Source organism: Acanthochromis polyacanthus, chromosome 1 (assembly GCF_021347895.1).
Source record: "Acanthochromis polyacanthus isolate Apoly-LR-REF ecotype Palm Island chromosome 1, KAUST_Apoly_ChrSc, whole genome shotgun sequence".
Taxonomy (NCBI): Eukaryota; Metazoa; Chordata; class Actinopteri; family Pomacentridae; genus Acanthochromis; species Acanthochromis polyacanthus.
The window spans coordinates 4,749,347-4,768,604 of NC_067113.1; the positions used below are offsets into that span (position 1 = coordinate 4,749,347).

The 19,258-nt window shown below is 38.6% G+C and overlaps 1 protein-coding gene across 1 annotated transcript; it reads right to left on the reverse strand.

The window, feature by feature from the left end:
• Positions 1-1,960: 1,960 nt before the first annotated feature.
• ankrd6a (ankyrin repeat domain 6a) lies at positions 1,961-18,459 on the reverse strand. Its single transcript, XM_051945163.1, has 14 exons — positions 18,310-18,459; positions 18,079-18,177; positions 12,072-12,170; positions 10,547-10,645; positions 8,631-8,729; positions 8,367-8,444; positions 8,046-8,185; positions 7,810-7,852; positions 5,428-5,562; positions 5,087-5,239; positions 4,484-4,597; positions 3,996-4,299; positions 3,021-3,301; positions 1,961-2,209 (listed from the first exon to the last, which is right to left on the reverse strand). The coding sequence occupies exons 1-14, from the start codon at positions 18,457-18,459 to the stop codon at positions 2,039-2,041; spliced, it is 1,965 nt and encodes a 654-aa protein (XP_051801123.1). The 3' UTR covers positions 1,961-2,038.
• Between the last annotated feature and the right edge of the window lie 799 nt (positions 18,460-19,258).

Here is a 19,258-nt window from a genome sequence, read left to right on the forward strand (position 1 = left end):
ATATAAATTCTATTTTTGTTTGAATCTACAAGTACTAAATGCTCTGCATGGTCAGTTTTATGTAAATGTGTCAGAAATTCAGCTAGAAACATTTTCTTTTGACTCTACCTGCAACAAATTAAAGTATGACATTTACAATGACTGATTCAGCTGTCTAAAAACTATTTTACATGAGTCATTCGAGGACCTATGTGTTGCAGACATTTTGGATCATGACATGACAAATTACTTAATTTAATACATCAAGCATTTCAGAAGTACTTACATATTACTGGTATGGGTTCCCTCTTGGCCTCTTGATACACTTCATCGTGTTTATATAAGCATGCCAGGAGTGAACTGTGGCTGTATAGCTACCCCATCGATGTGTTTGAAGGTCCTTTTGTGACAATCCCAAACTCTAATCCAGATCCATCTGCTCTCCTGTGTCTTTATGTCACTGTATGACTGTGTGTTCTGAGGTTACCAATGTGTTGGGAGTGCTCTCCCGTGTTACATGCTGGGTTCACAGGATGTGAACATTGATTGCCTCTCGACGGGACAATGCCCCCACCCCACTCCCTTCTCCTACAGCAGCAGTGCCAACACCAACCAGTGCCATCAATATCGCCCTTTCTGACAGAGAGCAATGATATTTGTTTATGGTTGGTCTTTCATGTAGAGCCTGCTTCTGATGATCCCAACATGTACATATAGCTGAGCTAACAGGGAAGCTTAAACACAAATATTGAATTCATTTCACTGAACTGAAGTGGGCAGTGTGATTTATTAGATTGCATCCTAGCTATTATCATGCACACAGCTTTGAACTTAACAGATGTGTGCTGTGCATGTGATTATGTGTACATGTAGGCATGCCAGCCTGGAATCCCTCCAACAATCCAACAAAGACTGTGTATGAATGCTGTAAGAGTCCTACATGAAAAGCATAAGATGACATTGATATGAAATATGTGGAAAAACTACCCAAATAGTTGCATTGCTGCTTTTCTCATAGGATTATTCTAGGAGGAATATTTAAACATTGGGAAATACCCATTGATAAATGTCTAAAAACTAAAATACAGCTTTAACTGTAAAACTTAAGTGTTGCTGTTAGTTAGTCTTGACACTTTTCTGAAAACATTAGACATATTCTTCAATGTGTGGTTAATAGACAAACATTGATGAGTGTAGCTTTAAAAAACCCGAAGGCGAGCAGAATTTGGCAAAGGTTGTCCATTTAATACCGAAATTAACGGGAAAGCTACTGTAACATAATCTGATATCACATTGTGCCATTCAAATAAATTCATGTTTACTTTTCTCTCAAAGTTAAAGCCTCATCTCTCATACATGTATTTGCCAACAGATCCTCTCTGTCACTGTGCAGAGCAAAGCAATAGTGCATATTAGTGGCTTGATTTTGGAGTCCTGCTGCTTGGCTGCAAAAAATGACCAGCTGTGCCTTTAGGGGCTTTAATTAGGTTTCCATCGTGCTCTGACAGTCAATGGAGCATTGATTTGATTTCCCCTTCAGAAGCTACTGCTGTGGTTGCTGAGGCCAGATGCCAGATGTCACACCAGGATCATTGGGTTACACAACCAACACTGACTTCATCAGGAGCTCCACCCACCTGCCTGACTGACAGCTGAGCAGCGTGGGTGGGACTTTATTTAGTCTCTTTGTTTGTTTGTTCACGCCAGACCTCAACTCACACACATGTTGGTCTTAATATCCTTGTGTGGACTTCGGGGATGTCATTCTAGATTTTAAAAAACTCACAACTAGTGGGTTAGATCAGCATTGCTCATCAGGACAAATCTCTCTTTCACACATTAACCCAAACCATTCTCTATCACAGTAATCTATCCATTGCAAACATGTATTCTATATGATATATGTGTAATATTACACAATGTTAGTAATGGTATTTATGTACTTGTTATTCATTTGTTTAAATAATCTTTTTTTTCCATTTCATTTTCCAGCCTAGTTGAAAGCATTTAGTCTCCCTCCAGCATTGATCCCTGTCAGAGTGCATCAGTTTTCTACATTTTAATTGGTTTTCAGCCTTTGAAGCTCCTCCTCTAGCATGCTGATTCGCTCCAGTAGCTTCTTCCTGTCCTGTTGCGCTCTGAGCTCAGTCTGCTGCTCCACCTCCAAGATCTTTCTCTCACACCAACGTTCCAGCTGAGCTGACACTGTCTCAAAGAAACGCTGAGTCACCTGACAGAGAGACAACAGCACACTTGGAATGGTTGGAAACTTTAGTATCAGCTTAAATGAAAAGAAAGTTATTACTTATAGACCTAAAGACTGCATGCCTATTTCTGGTTCTGCACTTCATGCAGACTTGAGGTTGCTGTCGATACTCCCACCACATTCTCAGTAAGAAAGACAATATGCCAAAAAATATAAATGACTGTAAAAATACTGTACATTCATGTAAGAAAAATGTTATTTTTTTAGTCTTGTACATAATTTCTATCAGTTGCAAAAAATATCAAATTAACCAAGGTAATTTACTGAAATAATGACATCACTTAAGCAAGCAATCAAAAAAGTCAGTCGGGTCAAGAAATCGGATTATCAGTGCAGATCCATATTTGCTAAACTGCTTTATTTCTTAGGTCAAATTGAATGTTAACACACCTTAAATGTTGTTAATAATTCTGAATTTAAAAAAAAAAAAAGCTATTAACTGCATTGAATACAACAGATGACTCTACTCTGACAGATGTTCCCAACAGTGAAAAATAAATTTCCTCTAGTTCTCATCTAGGTGGTTTGTTTAAAACCTGCGCGACTGGTTGTTTCTTGAACCCTTTTGACCTTGGGCATTATATATATTTTTTTACTGCTGAGAGAAATGACATCCTATATAAATAAAGACCATTTTGTAATTACCTAGCATTATGCTCTCCTCTAAAGCCTGTTTGCTTGGGAGCATACTAGATATTTTTACAGGATCAGTTATATCAATCTATCACTGCTGCTGTGGTGGGTAATTCCTAAATTCACCCATCAGTGAACTGACCTCTATAGTGTGCAGATTGTTCCTCTCCTTGCTAAATGTAGGCTCAGAGGGATGATCAGTGAAGGATTCATGTGTCGTGATGCTGTCAGCATATATTCCTGCATGGCTGCTGGCATTCATCAGCGTTCCAAAGTGTTCTTTGTGTTGTCTGCTAAAGCTGTGTTCCTGATGTGGGATCTGACTGGATCTAGGGTCGCTGAAGCAGGATTGCTTGCTGCTGCTTGAGACGGCCTCCTCACACTTGGCAGGCAGAGGAAAAAGGCCTGCGTTCTCATAGTCATCTGACAAGGAAGGTGAGGGATCACAAAACAAAAGTTCAATAAATCAAGTCCAGCCTTAATTCAGATGAAAAATGCATTTTTTTAAGTTTTAATTTTGATTTTGAAATCTTTAAAAAAAAAAAACTTAAATCAAGGCATCAACTGCATCTCATGGCTTCCCTAGATGGGTCAAGTTTGCTTCATTGTCCGCTACTGATCTGCCAGTATGCATGACAGCTGAGAACAAAGTGGACTCAGAGACAGAACTAGTACACAGATGAGTCTGTCAATTCTAACTTAAGCCATCTGCTTTCTTTCTCTCCATAATACTACTTCCAAATTAAACAATATTGATTTCTGCATTTTCAGATCCAATAACTGACACCAGAACTCATTTAATAAGTAAATGCTAAAAGTCTTTTATTAAAACTTTATTTATATGTTTGTATTTTGTAGGTTCATAGCCAATGACACATGGTTTCTCTGCCAGATATTTAGTTTCCAAAACGGTGATGGTAAGATTCCGAAGTCAAGCCTTCAAAACAGCAGTCCACACACCAATAGGTTATGTCATGTCACTTTAGCTATGTCCGTCTTTTATACACACTCCATAGTCCCATGGAGTGTTTATGGATGCTGTTGCGTTGACAACAGCCAGAAATAAATGCTGAATGCTCCTTTGCAATGGTCTTTATTGGCTGCATTTATTTGGGTGTTCTCCACATACCTAGTGACCTGTCCACTTTCATTTCAAAGTATGTTCTACTCCCCATCTGCTCCTGCTCTGGGCATCCCATACTAAAGGCAGATTGAGATGGCAAGGTGTTGACATAGGTGGCCAGTGAAGTGTTGCTGTCTCCAGACAGTAGGGGCAGTAATTCTGGGTTAGCTTCTGCCGCTGACTGCTCCACCAATGGTGATGGCAGAAGTTTGTAATGCTGGGTTTCAGCTGGGATGTGGCCGTCCATGTCTTTGAGGTGAGATATACACCACCTCTTCAGTTTATGTTTCACTGCTGCCTGCTTTAGATAAGAAACAAAACTGATGAATGATCATGTTCAAAAAGAAGGCAGAAGTCTTTGAAACTGAAATCTGGGCCTTCATTTTCAGAAATACTGCCTTAAGATATAGAGTTAACCTTAAGCTCAAATATTTTTGGGCCCTGAAAGAAAGCTAGTGCTAGCTGTAAATCGTAAGTGATACCTGTGACATCAGGACTTCCTCTCTGCATTCAGCAGCTTTCTGTTCCATCATGTGAATCATGCTCTGCCTCTCTGCTGCCACTCTTTCCTGGTTCAGCATATCCAACACTTTAATCTGTCCAGGCCAAAGCACAGAAAATCTGATTAAGGAAAATCCTGAATCAAGCAATTACAGTAATGCTTGTGGAATTTTCCATTATTAAAATGACCACACTGGTATGTGCCCATGCTGTTTCACAAAACTGTAATTACTAAAAAGAAAAAGGTTAAAGTTAAGTTTTAGTTATTTTTCTACTGTGATAGCAGCTTTAAATTCACATCGACCTGCTGTTGGGAATTTTAGGAACTAAGAGGCATTCTTGCTACTGTTTCTTACTGTAGCATTTGGCTTTGACAGTTTCCAGGTTCAGGGAAAAATGTACAATTATTCGTATTGTAATTTACATTTCTTTATTGAAAAGTGAGGACAATTGAAATTGTAGTTTAACTGTAAACACACACAATATATAGAAAGCCGCCTTTGGTAACAAATAAGAAAACCACTTGACTCTGAAAGTGTGAAAGTAAACTGAGGGAGTCAGTCAGAGACAGAGAAGAAGCAGACCTGATGCCTGGTCTTACGGTCCATTTTTTCCAACCTACTGTTGACCTGTTCTTGGACATTCAGGATGTGCAGCCTCATCTCCCCCTGCATGGTTTCCAGCTGGCCCTCCAGCATCTTAAGCAGGGGCTTGCAGTGGCACCTACTGGCTGGTGCCTGAAAACAATATTTACAAGTCACAAACTGTATCTGTAGCTAATCAAGGGTTCCATGCAGTATCCTGCTAATGCTTTTCATAGTTTTAGCACTAAGAGCAATATGGTTTTGACAAGTTCTATGCAAGTGATGCTATTAGTGCAGACTCACTGCATTACAAAAACACGTTGGCGTTCATAAGAATTTACCTGCTTAATGTTGCCTTCCTTGTCACGATATAGCGTGTAAAGCTGATAGGTTTTTCCATTCTGTTTGGAACTATCTTCAGCATTATCACAAAGCAGATCCTTCTTAGTGTGAAAATCATCATCTTCATCCAAATCCTGCAAAGACAGAAAAGTAATTTACAGTTACAAAAGTTTGCAATGTGTGGTCTTCCTTCATAAAACCATATTCTCTTAATGGGCTGTTCCCATTTTCTTATGACACGCAGAGTAGTCACAACACGAGAGTATTAGTACAGGTAAAACGTAGTGTTATATCATCATAGTTTATCTGGTTATTGCCACAAAATTCTCAGCTGAGTATTATAAACATATCTCGTGGCAAAAAGCGATAGGCTGCCAAAGAACAATTACCCTTGTGTCTCTGCATTCTTTTATCTACTCTGTGCCCTGCATTTTAACAGATCCAGTTGTTTTAACTGGTTGAAATAGCTTCACTGCACCACTTAAGTGCTTATAATACAATTTTCCTCTTGCTAAAATGTGATCACTCTGCCAGCATTGTGACTGAAATATTGTTAATGCATCAAATTAAGTTGAGTTCAATTCATGAGGGTTGTAGTTTACAGGTTATAGCCCAAATTAGATAATTTACTTATCTTATTTGTAAGACCTAACTATTTATCATGTACATTACAGTATAAACAATGGTATTAGACATATCAAACACATAGAGCAAAACCAAAAGATGTGTGCGATCAGTTTTTGGTAAATGATCATTTCTTGGTAAACTGGACACTGGTATTTCATATTGAGGCAAGGGTTATTGATTTTTTATGAGAAGTTAGCTCCAAATTAAATGACAAAATGTAAAAGAAATCTGTGGCATGGCTGCATTTTGTTTGAAAGACATAATCGAAAAGTAAGTAAGCTTGTAGAGTAAGCTTGGCAAACAGTATTTTGTATTTCAGAGCGCAACAACCAACATGGCAAGTTATTTAAAAACGGGAGGCAAACTTGTCTGGGCTCTTGTGCTGGGATTACCAGTTGATTTGGTTATATTTTTAGAAATTATACAAATATGATCTGATCAGATCTGCTCCGAGTCTACTCTTATCATTTCAGTATAAAATAACCAAGTTCAAATGAATTAATATGCTGTAAATGCTCATTTTTCAAGTTTATTGAGAATTCATTTAGGCTGTAGTCCACTGTGTCAAAGTACTTGAACAGCAACAAGGACCCCACTGACAGAATGAATCCTTCCCATTTATTAAACATGTGAACTATAGAATGTATCACGTAGAGAACTCAAAGATGCATCATCACTATGTGTTAGAAATGTCAACAATACCTAAGTAATTTGGATGTTTGGGTGGCAGAGCAAACCGCTCCATTTAGCATGAGTGGACTAGCCATAGACATAATAAAGAGTAGACGCCGCTCGGGGTGCTGCGCAGCGAGAAATACAGCAGCCATCTTGGTCCGGTCACCCGCTCCACACAGCGCTGTTTGACAGCGCATTTAATCCATCTTAACTCTGAATATTAAACTGATTTTCACGCGTTTTTTATTTATTTTTTAAGAACACTTGGTAACGCTGATGTCAGTATTTTGTTTATATATGTATATATAGCGTAATCATATATTGTCTCTTCAAATTATTAAAATAATTGACTTTACTGCCATTATCTGCTTCTCTAACATATATTAGTGTGTGTGTGTGTGTTTACAGTGTTTGCAAAATACCTGTCTACAGTCGAGCTTAATATCAGAATATTCTATTACCTGTTATTATTATTATCTCTTATTCCCGCTATGAATATTAAAATACGCTGAACCATTTGTCCTGTATCACACAGCTACATGTATGATGTTTGCAGCAAAAAAATAAAAATAAAAAACGCGTGAAAATCAGTTTAATATTCAGAGTTAAGATGGATTAAATGCGCTGTCAAACAGCGCTGAGTGGAGCGGCTGACCGGACCAAGATGGCGACCCCACCGCTCGTCAGCCCCAATAGGCAGTAGCGGTCGATGCACCGTCTACTCTTTATTATGTCTATGGGACTAGCACTCAGAACTCATAAAACACAGTGACTTCAGTGGACTTTGTGAGATCGCACAAAACGTAACGGCTTGATTGTCTACCTGACAGCTGATGGGCAATCAGCTTATCTATCAATAAAATGTAGACATTAAATTATTAATTAAACAGCTGATTGGTGCACAAATTATAATATTACTTTCGGAAGTCACTTTTTCCCAGTCAGAAACAACAGATGCAACATTTATATCAAGTACCCGAATTAGCTTTTATTTGTAATTATTTCTATTCATAGGAATAAGGCACAGATGAAAGTTTGCTACTACTCTAAAGCTGTTGCTCCTGCTGGTGAGGACTCACCTTGACCGCTGTCCTGCTGCTAGTTTTCTCCACCACAGCAGGTCTGTCCTATCATGAAACACATGAAAGATTAAGAACCTGAAATTCAACTTAAACGTTAAATGAAAATTGCAGTTGACTACAACAAAAAACAAAACAAATACTGAAATAACACTTTATTTTATTTGAATAAAAATGACTTACATCATTATAGGATTTTTTCCTGCAGTTCAAAGAATCTATCCCCTTATTTCCACATGCCATGAAATATTTCAAAACTTAAGTTACTTACTTTGTGTGGTAGTGTTTCTACTCGACTGACAGACTGGATCCTTTGTTTTACTGCCAGCTTTACTCTTCTCTTCCTTACTGTACTTCCTCTCAGGACGTGTTCTACCTAAAAGCAATGACAAAATCTGCTATGATTACAATACAACGTTTCATTATTTATTGCTAAAAATGGACATTAAAATACATAAGACGTTTACTGATTCATTGAAAAGAACAATAAATTTTGCATCTAATCTAAAACAGGAATACAGGCAAATGAAATCTAAAATATATTTGTTGAACATCACCTGAGGAGCTCTGGCCAAGAGAAGCGCCACGTCTTTGTGATTATTGTCTTTGGCCTTGTCCAGGGCTGTTTTCCCCGCCTGGAAGGACAATATGCCACAAACGCAAGAAACACAGTGACATACTGTATTATAAGCTGCAGTAAAAGGACAACACGTCTTTGATGAAATTTAGAGCGATCAGTTGTGAAATGCATTTTATTACTACAGATTAAGATGGTTTGCTTACATGATAAATACAAAAACAACCTGTGAGATAGAACTTACTTTGTTTCTAATTTTGCAATCAGTCCCAGCATCCAGTAAGAGCTGAACTGTTTTCTTATGGTTTAGAGCTGCAGCCACATGAAGAGCTGTGTCTCCTCCCTACGGTCAAACACAGATATGTTGTTTGTTTGCTTGTAAGCACTGGTAATACTTGAATGCCGGCTTAGGAACTTTATACATACTGCACCTATAGTCAGGTTCATAAATATTTGTACATTGACACACTTTTAAGTGTTTTGGCTCTGTACACCACCACAATGGATTTGAATTGAAGAAATCAAGATGTGCTTTAGGTGCAGACTTTCAGCTTTATTTGAGGGTATTTACATCCAAATCAGGAGAGCAGTGCAGGAATTACAACACATTCTATACGTGCCCTCCACTTTTTTAAGGGACTAAAAGTAATTGAACAATTCTTAAAAAGACAGAATGCACTGGCGAGCTCAGCAATGCCAACAGAATGGGAAGACCACAGAAAACAAGTGTGGTGGATGACAAAAAAATCCTTTCCCTGGTCAAGAAAAATACCTTCGCAACAGTTGGCCAGATCAAGAACACTCTCCAGGAGGTAGGCATATCTGTGTCAAAGTCAACAATGAGCAGAAGACTTCGCTAGAGTGAATACAGAGAGTTTACCACGAGGTGTAAACCACTGGTGAGCCTCAAAAACAGGAAATTCACATTAGAGTTTGCAAAAAAAAAGCAAAAAAAACAAAACAATGATAAGATCCTGTGCAGTTCTGAAACTGTGGTAGTGTAATTGCAGGGGCATGTATGGCTGCCAATGGGACTGGTTCTCTTATATTTATTGAAAATGTAACTACTGGCAAAAACAGCAGGATGAATTATGACGTGTTTAGGACAACATTATTGGCACATACTCAGCTAAATGCTTCAGAACTCACTGGATGGCACTTCACGGTGCAGATGGACAATGACCTGAAGCAAACCAACCAAAGAGTTTTTTAAGGCAAAGAAGTGGAATGTTCTGCAATGACCGAGTCAATCAAAGGACTTGAATCCAATTGAGCATGCATTTCAGTAACTGAAGACAACACTGAAGGTAACTGCCTCAAGAACAAGCAGGAACTGAAGACAGCAGCAGTAGAGGCCTGGCAGAGCATCACCTGGGATAAAACCAGTATCTGGTGATGTCTATGGATTCCAGGCTTCAGGCTGTCATTGACTGCAAAGGATTTGTAACCAAATATTGAAAATGGCCATTTGATTTATAATTACGTTAGTTTGTCCTATATATCTCGTCTGGCCTTGGAACGCCTCGGCATCCCCCAGGAAGAGCTGGAAAGCGTTGCTGCGGGGAGGGATGTCTGGAACGACCTGCTTCGCCTGCTGCATCCACGACCCAGCCCTGGATAAGCGGAAGTCGATGGATGGATGGATGGATGGATGGATGGATGGATGCATGGATAGTTTGTCCAATTACTTTTGGTACCTTCACAGGTAAAGGGCACATGTAATGTGCTGTAATTCCTACGTCACTGATTTGGAGGTAAATACCTCAAAAGCTGTAAGTTTACACTTAAAGCACATCTCGATTGCTTCATTTTAAATCCATTGTGGTGGTGTACAGAGCCGAAACGTTGAACGTCGTATCAATGTCCAAATATTTCTGGACCTGGCTGTACTGTATATACTGATGAAACCACAGATAGTTTTATGATGTCCACTTCAAAAAATTACAACTTGCAACTGAATAACCTCTGACACATCCATATACATTAGCAAAGCCTCAACCACCTTCAGTGTTTTTTTAAAATAAAACATCACTAGTATGGGATTTTTTCTCAGGCAATTTACAGTGGAGTTGTTTGTTAATGGTTTGCCAGTGTTGAGGCTAAAGTTTTAATTAAGAACAATAAATTTGTCTGAATATGCTGATCATGAACATACTAAACCTGGTTTGTCTCTGTCACAGAGCACAGTGAACTCAGCAGCATTTTCACCAGGGTCAGGTTGTTGTAGCGGGCAGCCACGTGCAAACAGGTGTCACCCACCTGGAACCAAAGCAAAGTTTAATATCTTATCAAAGGATACCATGAAGCACAAGGTGCATTGTGAAATTGTCAAGTACTATTAAGCACTTCATAGTACCACAGCTCAATGTTCTCATAGTGATGTCGCAGAGAGTTTACTACTTTTCACTGTTAGATGCTCTGACATGATGGGGTATGAGGAAAAAGAAATGTAATGTACATTCTCCGTCGTGATTCTAGCACTCCAAATGTGTTTACAGTGAAGACATCACAATTTACCCATTTTGATTATGTCACTTGGTGAGGATCAGAACGGAGAGTTCAGCTCCAGCAATTTGAAATGTTAAGGTGCATACTGTCACCTACAGTATCAGAAACTGAAGAATACAACTTAAACCTGCAAAGAAACCGTTGTCTCCCCATTCTGGCAGTGAGAGTACATTGTCAAAAAATAGAGGGAAGGTGGTCCACTAACTGGTTTACTTTCCATGTGGCAAAATGTCATTAAGAGACTGAACCCCACGATGCCTCTGATGGCAGGCAAGGGCCTCGCATGGCAGCTCTGCCACCACTCCTGTGTGTGTATGTGAAAAGGCGAATGACAAAAGGTACTACATAAGAGCTGACCATTTACAATTACCAAAGCTAACTTAAATAAGAACTGCTGATGGTTATTGAATATGATTAGATACGTACAAACAAAACACAAATGGAAGATATTAGAAATACTTGTGGCATGGCAAAAGATGCTAAAAAAAGATGCTCAGTTTAGTCTACAAGCCAAATTTGATAACAGCTGTGGTTAATTTTAGAAAGACAATAACACCAAATCTACTTGTTTCTAAATGTAAATACTCACCTCAGGGGTCAAAAATGGAGGTAACGGGAAAAATGAAATCAGCTCAGTGCTTTCTCAAAGTAGCACTGTCAGATGCATCATTGAGCAGACACTTAATTGAACCACAGTGTAAAGAAAGGTTTTATTATTAAATATATCTAGTAATCTTAATGCTACATGATGGGGGAAAAAAATCCATATGCATATTTTGCACATACAAGGACAATATAATTATCTAATATCGAGTCTAAAATGACACCGGCTCCATACTGGAAGAATATTGTACAATTAAAACAGCATGTAGTAGTTATTCTTCCATTAGAAACTGGGCATTTAGATCAGATATGGAATCAATGATTTACGCTACATGTGACACCAATTGCTGATTTTGATTGACTATGACTGTTTAATCGCCCTCAAAGGTTGTTGAAATTTAAGCTTGCTTCCAAAGAGAACAAATCCTAGAGTTCTGACATTCTGACATTAGACACATGCGTCCAATGGGAACAGTGTAACTGGATGCAGAAGTTTTCAATATGCTAGCAATTATATCCGACAAATGTCACGTTCAGTGGGAATAGGCCATTAGTCTATTAGAACAAGACTGACATTGTTCTTGGTGTCCGGTGTGGATCCTCCAAGCAACAGAAGGCGAGCGGTTTCAGCGTGTGCGTTTTGACATGCCAGGTGAAGTGCTGTGTTTCCTGCCTGAAACAAAAATAATACTGTGACAACAGAATATGTCATGATAATGGCTTCATCTTTCCTTGTTTCCTTTGTTTTTGTTTTTGTTTTAGTCCCTATTGCAGTCACTAGTTTGTCCTTCTCTGTCTCTCTGTATATGTTTGCGTGGTCATGTACCATGCTGCCACATCAAATGCACATCAGAGTCTTTTGTGGCATACTAACATTAAGGCCAACATTCTGCTCTAGTTTGTTTGCTCCAGTATGCCTTTGCCAACTCAGGAAAGTCTGATGTCTCTCTGCCTCATGTTCACACTCTGCACACTGCCAGTCTGATCAGGAACCCTGCCTTGTTCAACTCTGTCAGCTTCATTCTCCACATCGCAGTGCCAGCATGTTACAACACCCGACAGCCCAGCTACATGTTGTTATTCAGCCTGCATTCTTAAGCACTGTCTGCTCCCCCAAACTACAACTGTCTGAGAGCTTACTGCTAACATCAAGCAACATTAAGGCCTTACCTCTGGACATTTAAGCATAATTATTTAAATAAACCACTCTCTCTGCTCAAGTCTGATTACTGATTTCCACGTAAGCACTCTCACATCATTCATGACCTGAATAAAATCAGTGCTAAAGGGATTCTTAATTGTAGATGGTTAAGATGCATAGTTTAGAAACCACCATGATCTGAAGGAAAAACCACAATATGTTCGGATGGTATCCGGGAGTTTTGCATGACAGTCCACACTGCTACCATTGTAGTATTTAGCAACTTTTTGGTTGACCTTCTTATTACATTAGAATGTATTTTACAACAGTATCAACTTGAGATTGTTTTGACAGGGAGGTAAGTGCATGATTACTCACATGACAAATGTGCTACTGCTCACAAATGAGTGACAACTCAGTATAATCAGTTCACTTTGAAAATGCACTCATACAGGGTTAATGCAATATCCATGTGACACGTGATTCTAGCTTTATCACATTTCTGATCATCTACGTAGGAGTGTCTTTGACGCCTCCATGTCACAGCCATCTACACACGTGGACAAAATTGTTGGTACCCCTCAGTTAAAGAAGGAAAAACCCACAATTCTCACTGAAATCACTTGAAACTCACAAAAGTAACAATAAATAAAAAATTATTGAAAGTTAAATAATCAAAATCAGCCATCACTTTTGAATTGTTGATTAACATAATTATTTAAAAAAACAAACTAATGAAATAGGGCTGGACAAAAATGATGGTACCCATAACTTAATATTTTGTTGCACAACCTTTTGAGGCAATCACTGCAATTAAACGATTTCTGTATTTGTCAATGAGCGTTCTGCAGCTGTCAACAGGTATTTTGGCCCACTCCTCATGAGCAAACAGCTCCAGTTGTCTCAGGTTTGATGGGTGTCTTCTCCAAATGGCATGTTTCAGCTCCTTCCACATATGTTCAATGGGATTCAGATCTGGGCTCATAGAAGGCCACTTTAGAATAGTCCAACGCTTTTCTCTCAGCCATTCTTGGGTGTTTTTGGCTGTGTGTTTTGGATCGTTGTCCTGTTGGAAGACCCATGACCTGCGACTGAGACCAAGCTTTCTGACACTAGGCAGCACATTTCTCTCCAGAATGCCTTGATAGTCTTCAGATTTCATCGTACCTTGCACACTTTCAAGACACCCTGTGCCAGATGCAGCAAAGCAGCCCCAAAACATTACTGAGCCTCCTCCATGTTTCACCGTAGGGACAGTGTTCTTTTCTTCGTATGCTTGGTTTTTGAGTCTATGAACATAGAGTTGATGTGCCTTACAGAAAAGCTCCAGTTTGGTCTCATCTGTCCAAAGGACATTCTCCCAGAAGCTTTGTGGCTTGTCAACATGCATTTTTGCAAATTCCAGTCTGGCTTTTTTATGAGTTTTTTTCAGCAGTGGTGTCCTCCTTGGTCGTCTCCCATGAAGTCCACTTTGGCTCAAACAACGACGAATGGTGCGATCTGACACTGATGTACCTTGGCCTTGGAGTTCACCTTTAATTTCTTTGGAGGTTGCTCTGGGCTCTTTGGATACAATTCCAACGATCCGTCTCTTCAATTTGTCATCAATTTTCCTCTTGCGGCCACGTCCAGGGAGGTTGGCTACTGTCCCGTGGGTCTTGAACTTCTGAATAATATGAGCCACTGTTGTCACAGGAACTTCAAGCTGTTTAGAGATGGTCTTATAGCCTTTACCTTTAAGATGTTTGTCTATCATTTTTTTTCGGATGTCCTGGGACAATTCTCTCCTTCGCTTTCTGTTGTCCATGTTCAGTGTGGTACACACCTTTTCACCAAACAGCAGGGTGACGACTTGTCTCCCTTTAAATAGGCAGACTGACTGATTATGAGTTTGGAAACACCTGTGATGTCAATTAAATGACACACCTGAGTTAATCATGTCACTCTGATCAAATAGTTTTCAATCTTTTATAGAGGTACCATCATTTTTGTCCAGGCCTGTTTCATTAGTTTTTTTTTTTGTAATAATTATGTTAATCAACAATTCAAAAGTGATGGCTGTTTTTGATTATTTAATTTTCAATAAATTTTTATTTATTGTTACTTTTGTGAGTTTCAAGTGATTTCAGTGAGAATTGTGGGTTTTTCCTTCTTTAACTGAGGGGTACCAACAATTTTGTCCACGTGTGTATGTAGTAGGGTACACACTGCAAAAACTCGAAATCTTACCAAGTCTGTTTGTCTTATTTTTAGTCAAAATGTCTCATCCCATTTGATTTAAGATAAATTCACTTAACAAGTGACATTTCAGCAAGATGGAGAGACTTCTTTTAAGACCACACATCTTAGATACACACGTGGACAAAATTGTTGGTACCTCTCAGTTAAAGAAGGAAAAACCCACAATTCTCACTGAAATCACTTGAAACTCACAAAAGTAACAATAAATAAAAATTTATTGAAAATTAAATAATCAAAAACAGCCATTACTTTTGAATTGTTGATTAACATAATTATTTAAAAAAACAAACTAATGAAACAGGCCTGGACAAAAATGATGGTACCTCTATAAAAGATTGAAAACTATTTGACCAGAGTGACATGATTAACTCAGGTGTGTCATTTAATTGACATCACAGGTGTTTCCAAACTCATAATCAGTCAGTCTGCCTATTTAAAGGGAGACAAGTCGTCACCCTGCTGTTTGGTGAAAAGGTGTGTACCACACTGAACATGGACAACAGAAAGCGAAGGAGAGAATTGTCCCAGAACATCCGAAAAAAAATGATAGACAAACATCTTAAAGGTAAAGGCTATAAGACCATCTCTAAACAGCTTGAAGTTCCTGTGACAACAGTGGCTCATATTATTCAGAAGTTCAAGACCCACGGGACAGTAGCCAACCTCCCTGGACGTGGCCGCAAGAGGAAAATTGATGACAAATTGAAGAGACGGATCGTTCGAATTGTATCCAAAGAGCCCAGAGCAACCTCCAAAGAAATTAAAGGTGAACTCCAAGGCCAAGGTACATCAGTGTCAGATTGCACCATTCGTCGTTGTTTGAGCCAAAGTGGACTTCATGGGAGACGACCAAGGAGGACACCACTGCTGAAAAAAACTCATAAAAAGCCAGACTGGAATTTGCAAAAATGCATGTTGACAAGCCACAAAGCTTCTGGGAGAATGTCCTTTGGACAGATGAGACCAAACTGGAGCTTTTTGGTGAGGCACATCAACTCTATGTTCATAGACTCAAAAACCAAGCATACGAAGAAAAGAACACTGTCCCTACGGTGAAACATGGAGGAGGCTCAGTAATGTTTTGGGGCTGCTTTGCTGCATCTGGCACAGGGTGTCTTGAAAGTGTGCAAGGTACGATGAAATCTGAAGACTATCAAGGCATTCTGGAGAGAAATGTGCTGCCTAGTGTCAGAAAGCTTGGTCTCAGTCGCAGGTCATGGGTCTTCCAACAGGACAACGATCCAAAACACACAGCCAAAAACACCCAAGAATGGCTGAGAGAAAAGCGTTGGACTATTCTAAAGTGGCCTTCTATGAGCCCAGATCTGAATCCCATTGAACATATGTGGAAGGAGCTGAAACATGCCATTTGGAGAAGACACCCATCAAACCTGAGACAACTGGAGCTGTTTGCTCATGAGGAGTGGGCCAAAATACCTGTTGACAGCTGCAGAACGCTCATTGACAAATACAGAAATCGTTTAATTGCAGTGATTGCCTCAAAAGGTTGTGCAACAAAATATTAAGTTATGGGTACCATCATTTTTGTCCAGCCCTATTTCATTAGTTTGTTTTTTTTAATAATTATGTTAATCAACAATTCAAAAGTGATGGCTGATTTTGATTATTTAATTTTCAATAAATTTTTATTTATTGTTACTTTTGTGAGTTTCAAGTGATTTCAGTGAGAATTGTGGGTTTTTCCTTCTTTAACTGAGGGGTACCAACAATTTTGTCCACGTGTGTATCTTGTTAAGTCAAACAATCTTGAAATGATCTTGTTTTGAGTTGAATTTTACAAGAAACAAGGTTAATTTTACTTTCCATACATTTTTCAAGCTGAGGTGTTATTTGTAGAAGCTACACAATCTAGATTTAAGAAATAAACTTCACTTGATTCAAGCAAATGCGTTTTATTGGAAAATCACCAATTAGTTCATATTGTCAAATTTGCTAAAGCGTTGCATGCAAATTCTCAAATAAATTGTTGATTTCAATGCCAGACTTGTTTATTGGTGTAGAGTTATTTATAAATGAGGGAGTAAGAACCATGGTCATATTTGGAATTAATGTATTTTCAACTGACTGTATGGGGACGGATAACTTAAAATGCTTAAATCGCACTTTTTACTCTTGTTTCAGAGACAAGGTGGTCTTAAATCTAGTCATGTCACTGTTATACAACTTAAAAAAAGTAAAATACATCTTAAATTTTGCAGTCAACATACATGTTTACAAAGCAAATGTCTACTTTTGAGTTAAAAACACCTGCTTTTGGACAAAGCTGGTTTACCCTAAAGCACAACACCTCCAGATGCAGTCAAAACACGACGAAATATTAGGATTTCTAGTTAACTGTGAGAAGACATATCTCAAAATGCTTCAATTAATCTTTGTTATCCTATTTCAGGTACAATCTAGAGAAGTGTCACTATGATACTACTCAAAATAAGTTTAATACAGGGTGCCTGGTTAGCTCAACGGGTTAAGTGTGCGACCCATGGACAGGGGCTGGTCCCCAATACAGCAGCCTGGGTTTGATTCCTGCCCATGGAACCTTTGCTACATGTCTTCTCCCTCCTTTCTTGACTGTCTCCATTACACCTATCTAATAAAGGAAAAAAAAAAAAGTTTAATACATCTCAAATTAGGAGGTTACATGAAAGCAAAAATCTATTTTTGAGTGAAAAACTGCTATTTTTTTTAGTATGTCTGGCTCATTTTAAGACACCTAAGCTTGACAATCCTGGTAAAATGTAGCTTAAAATAAGTTTTCCCAGCTAATTTTAAGATCTTAATATTCTAAATGTATCTTATTTCAAGAAATCTTACCAAGCTATTTTTCACTTTTTCTATTGGCAGATTCACCCCCCCCCACACACACACACACACACACTTATTTCAAGGTAAAAGTTCTTTGAAATAAGTCTTTCTGTTCTTGTTTTGAGAGGGACGTTTTCTCCAATGCAGACAACATGACAATTTCTTCTGATCACGTTTTATTTTTCAATATTTACTATTCTTGTGTTTTTGACATTTTCCATTTATTCTATAACATACAAATACAGTGTACTTTTTCATCTGTATTAAAATCAGGGAAAACATTTCCACAACAGTTCATTTTGATACTGGGCTGTGTCTTTGGTCTGAGAGTATTTTCTATTTTATCAGTTTGGTATAGCAGTAATAGTAGTCCAACCTTGTTCTTGATGTGTACATCAGCTCCTGTTTTGACCAACAGTTTGACACACTGTGAGAATCCATGCCAGGACACCTGATGGAGCGCAGTGTTGCCATCCTGAAACAGATATGGACAAAGGATTCCTATCAAACACTATCATCATTTTATTAACCACATCAATTATGGTGTGTATGAATTCAGTATACTATGTGATTGTGTGCTGACATGTACAGCATGGCTGCCACTCACTCTGTCCTGCAGGTCCACAGCACAGCCTCCCTGAATCAGTGCTGCCATGGTCTCACTGTTCCCCACCATGGAACTTTGATGCAGGGCAGTTAGATGACCTGAGCCTTGGCATAATGATGGAGGGGCATGGCCCTTTGACTGTTCACTCATCCCTGTTGGTGCACACACATTCATGCATATACATTTGTGAATAAAGTTTACATACCCTTGTAAGGACTGTGTACATCATGGCAGTCTGGAGTTTCCATTGACTCCTGAAACTGAATTGTCTACGATGGAATTATTGAAACACAAGCATCTTTGTCACACAAAAATACTCATGCAATTTGGTTCTTTTATAGATTTTTTTTTTCAGTCTTCTGGAATTGTGCTGGGTCAACAATATACAAACAGAAATGTTAATGTTTGGACAAATGTCGCTTGGCCATTTTTACCTCAACTAGGTGCTTTTGAGAGCCATCATCATAACAGGTCCACAGTTTCTTGATGGATGATGGAGAGGCCAGGAAATAAATATAATAAATAAAGTACATCTAAGAATGAACCAAAATGCATGATTGTTTTTGTGACAAAGATGCATTCGTTTAAATGATTCCATTGTAGAAAATTCAGAGTAATAGGAATCACTAGAAAGTCAAGACTGCCAGTGATATCCATGGCCTTTACTAGTGTATGCAAACATCTGTTCATGACTGTAGATACATGTGTATCTATTGGGATTATTGTGACAGTAACATGACAACACTGCATCTAAGTACAGGTTTGGTTCAAAGAAGCATTTTCTTTGATACTGGAATATAGTTATGACAGCAGTGCTGCAAATGTACCTGATGATGACTGATGATAAGTTGTCAAGTATCTATAAACATTCAACAGGCCCAAGAAAAGTTAGGACTGATGAGGTCTCACTGTCTTCAGGTCTTCAGCACAAGCAGTTTTCCAGATGAAG

Coding starts and splice junctions, on each gene's coding strand:
- ankrd6a (XM_051945163.1), bottom strand. CDS start 18,459: ATGAGTGAACAGTCAAAGGGCCATGCCCCTCCATCATTATGCCAAGGC. Junction 18,178..18,309: donor CTGTGGACCTGCAGGACAGA/GTGAGTGGCAGC, acceptor TATCTGTTTCAG/GATGGCAACACTGCGCTCCA. Junction 8,730..10,546: donor CTGTGACAGAGACAAACCAG/GTTTAGTATGTT, acceptor GTTTGACCGTAG/GGAGGAGACACAGCTCTTCA.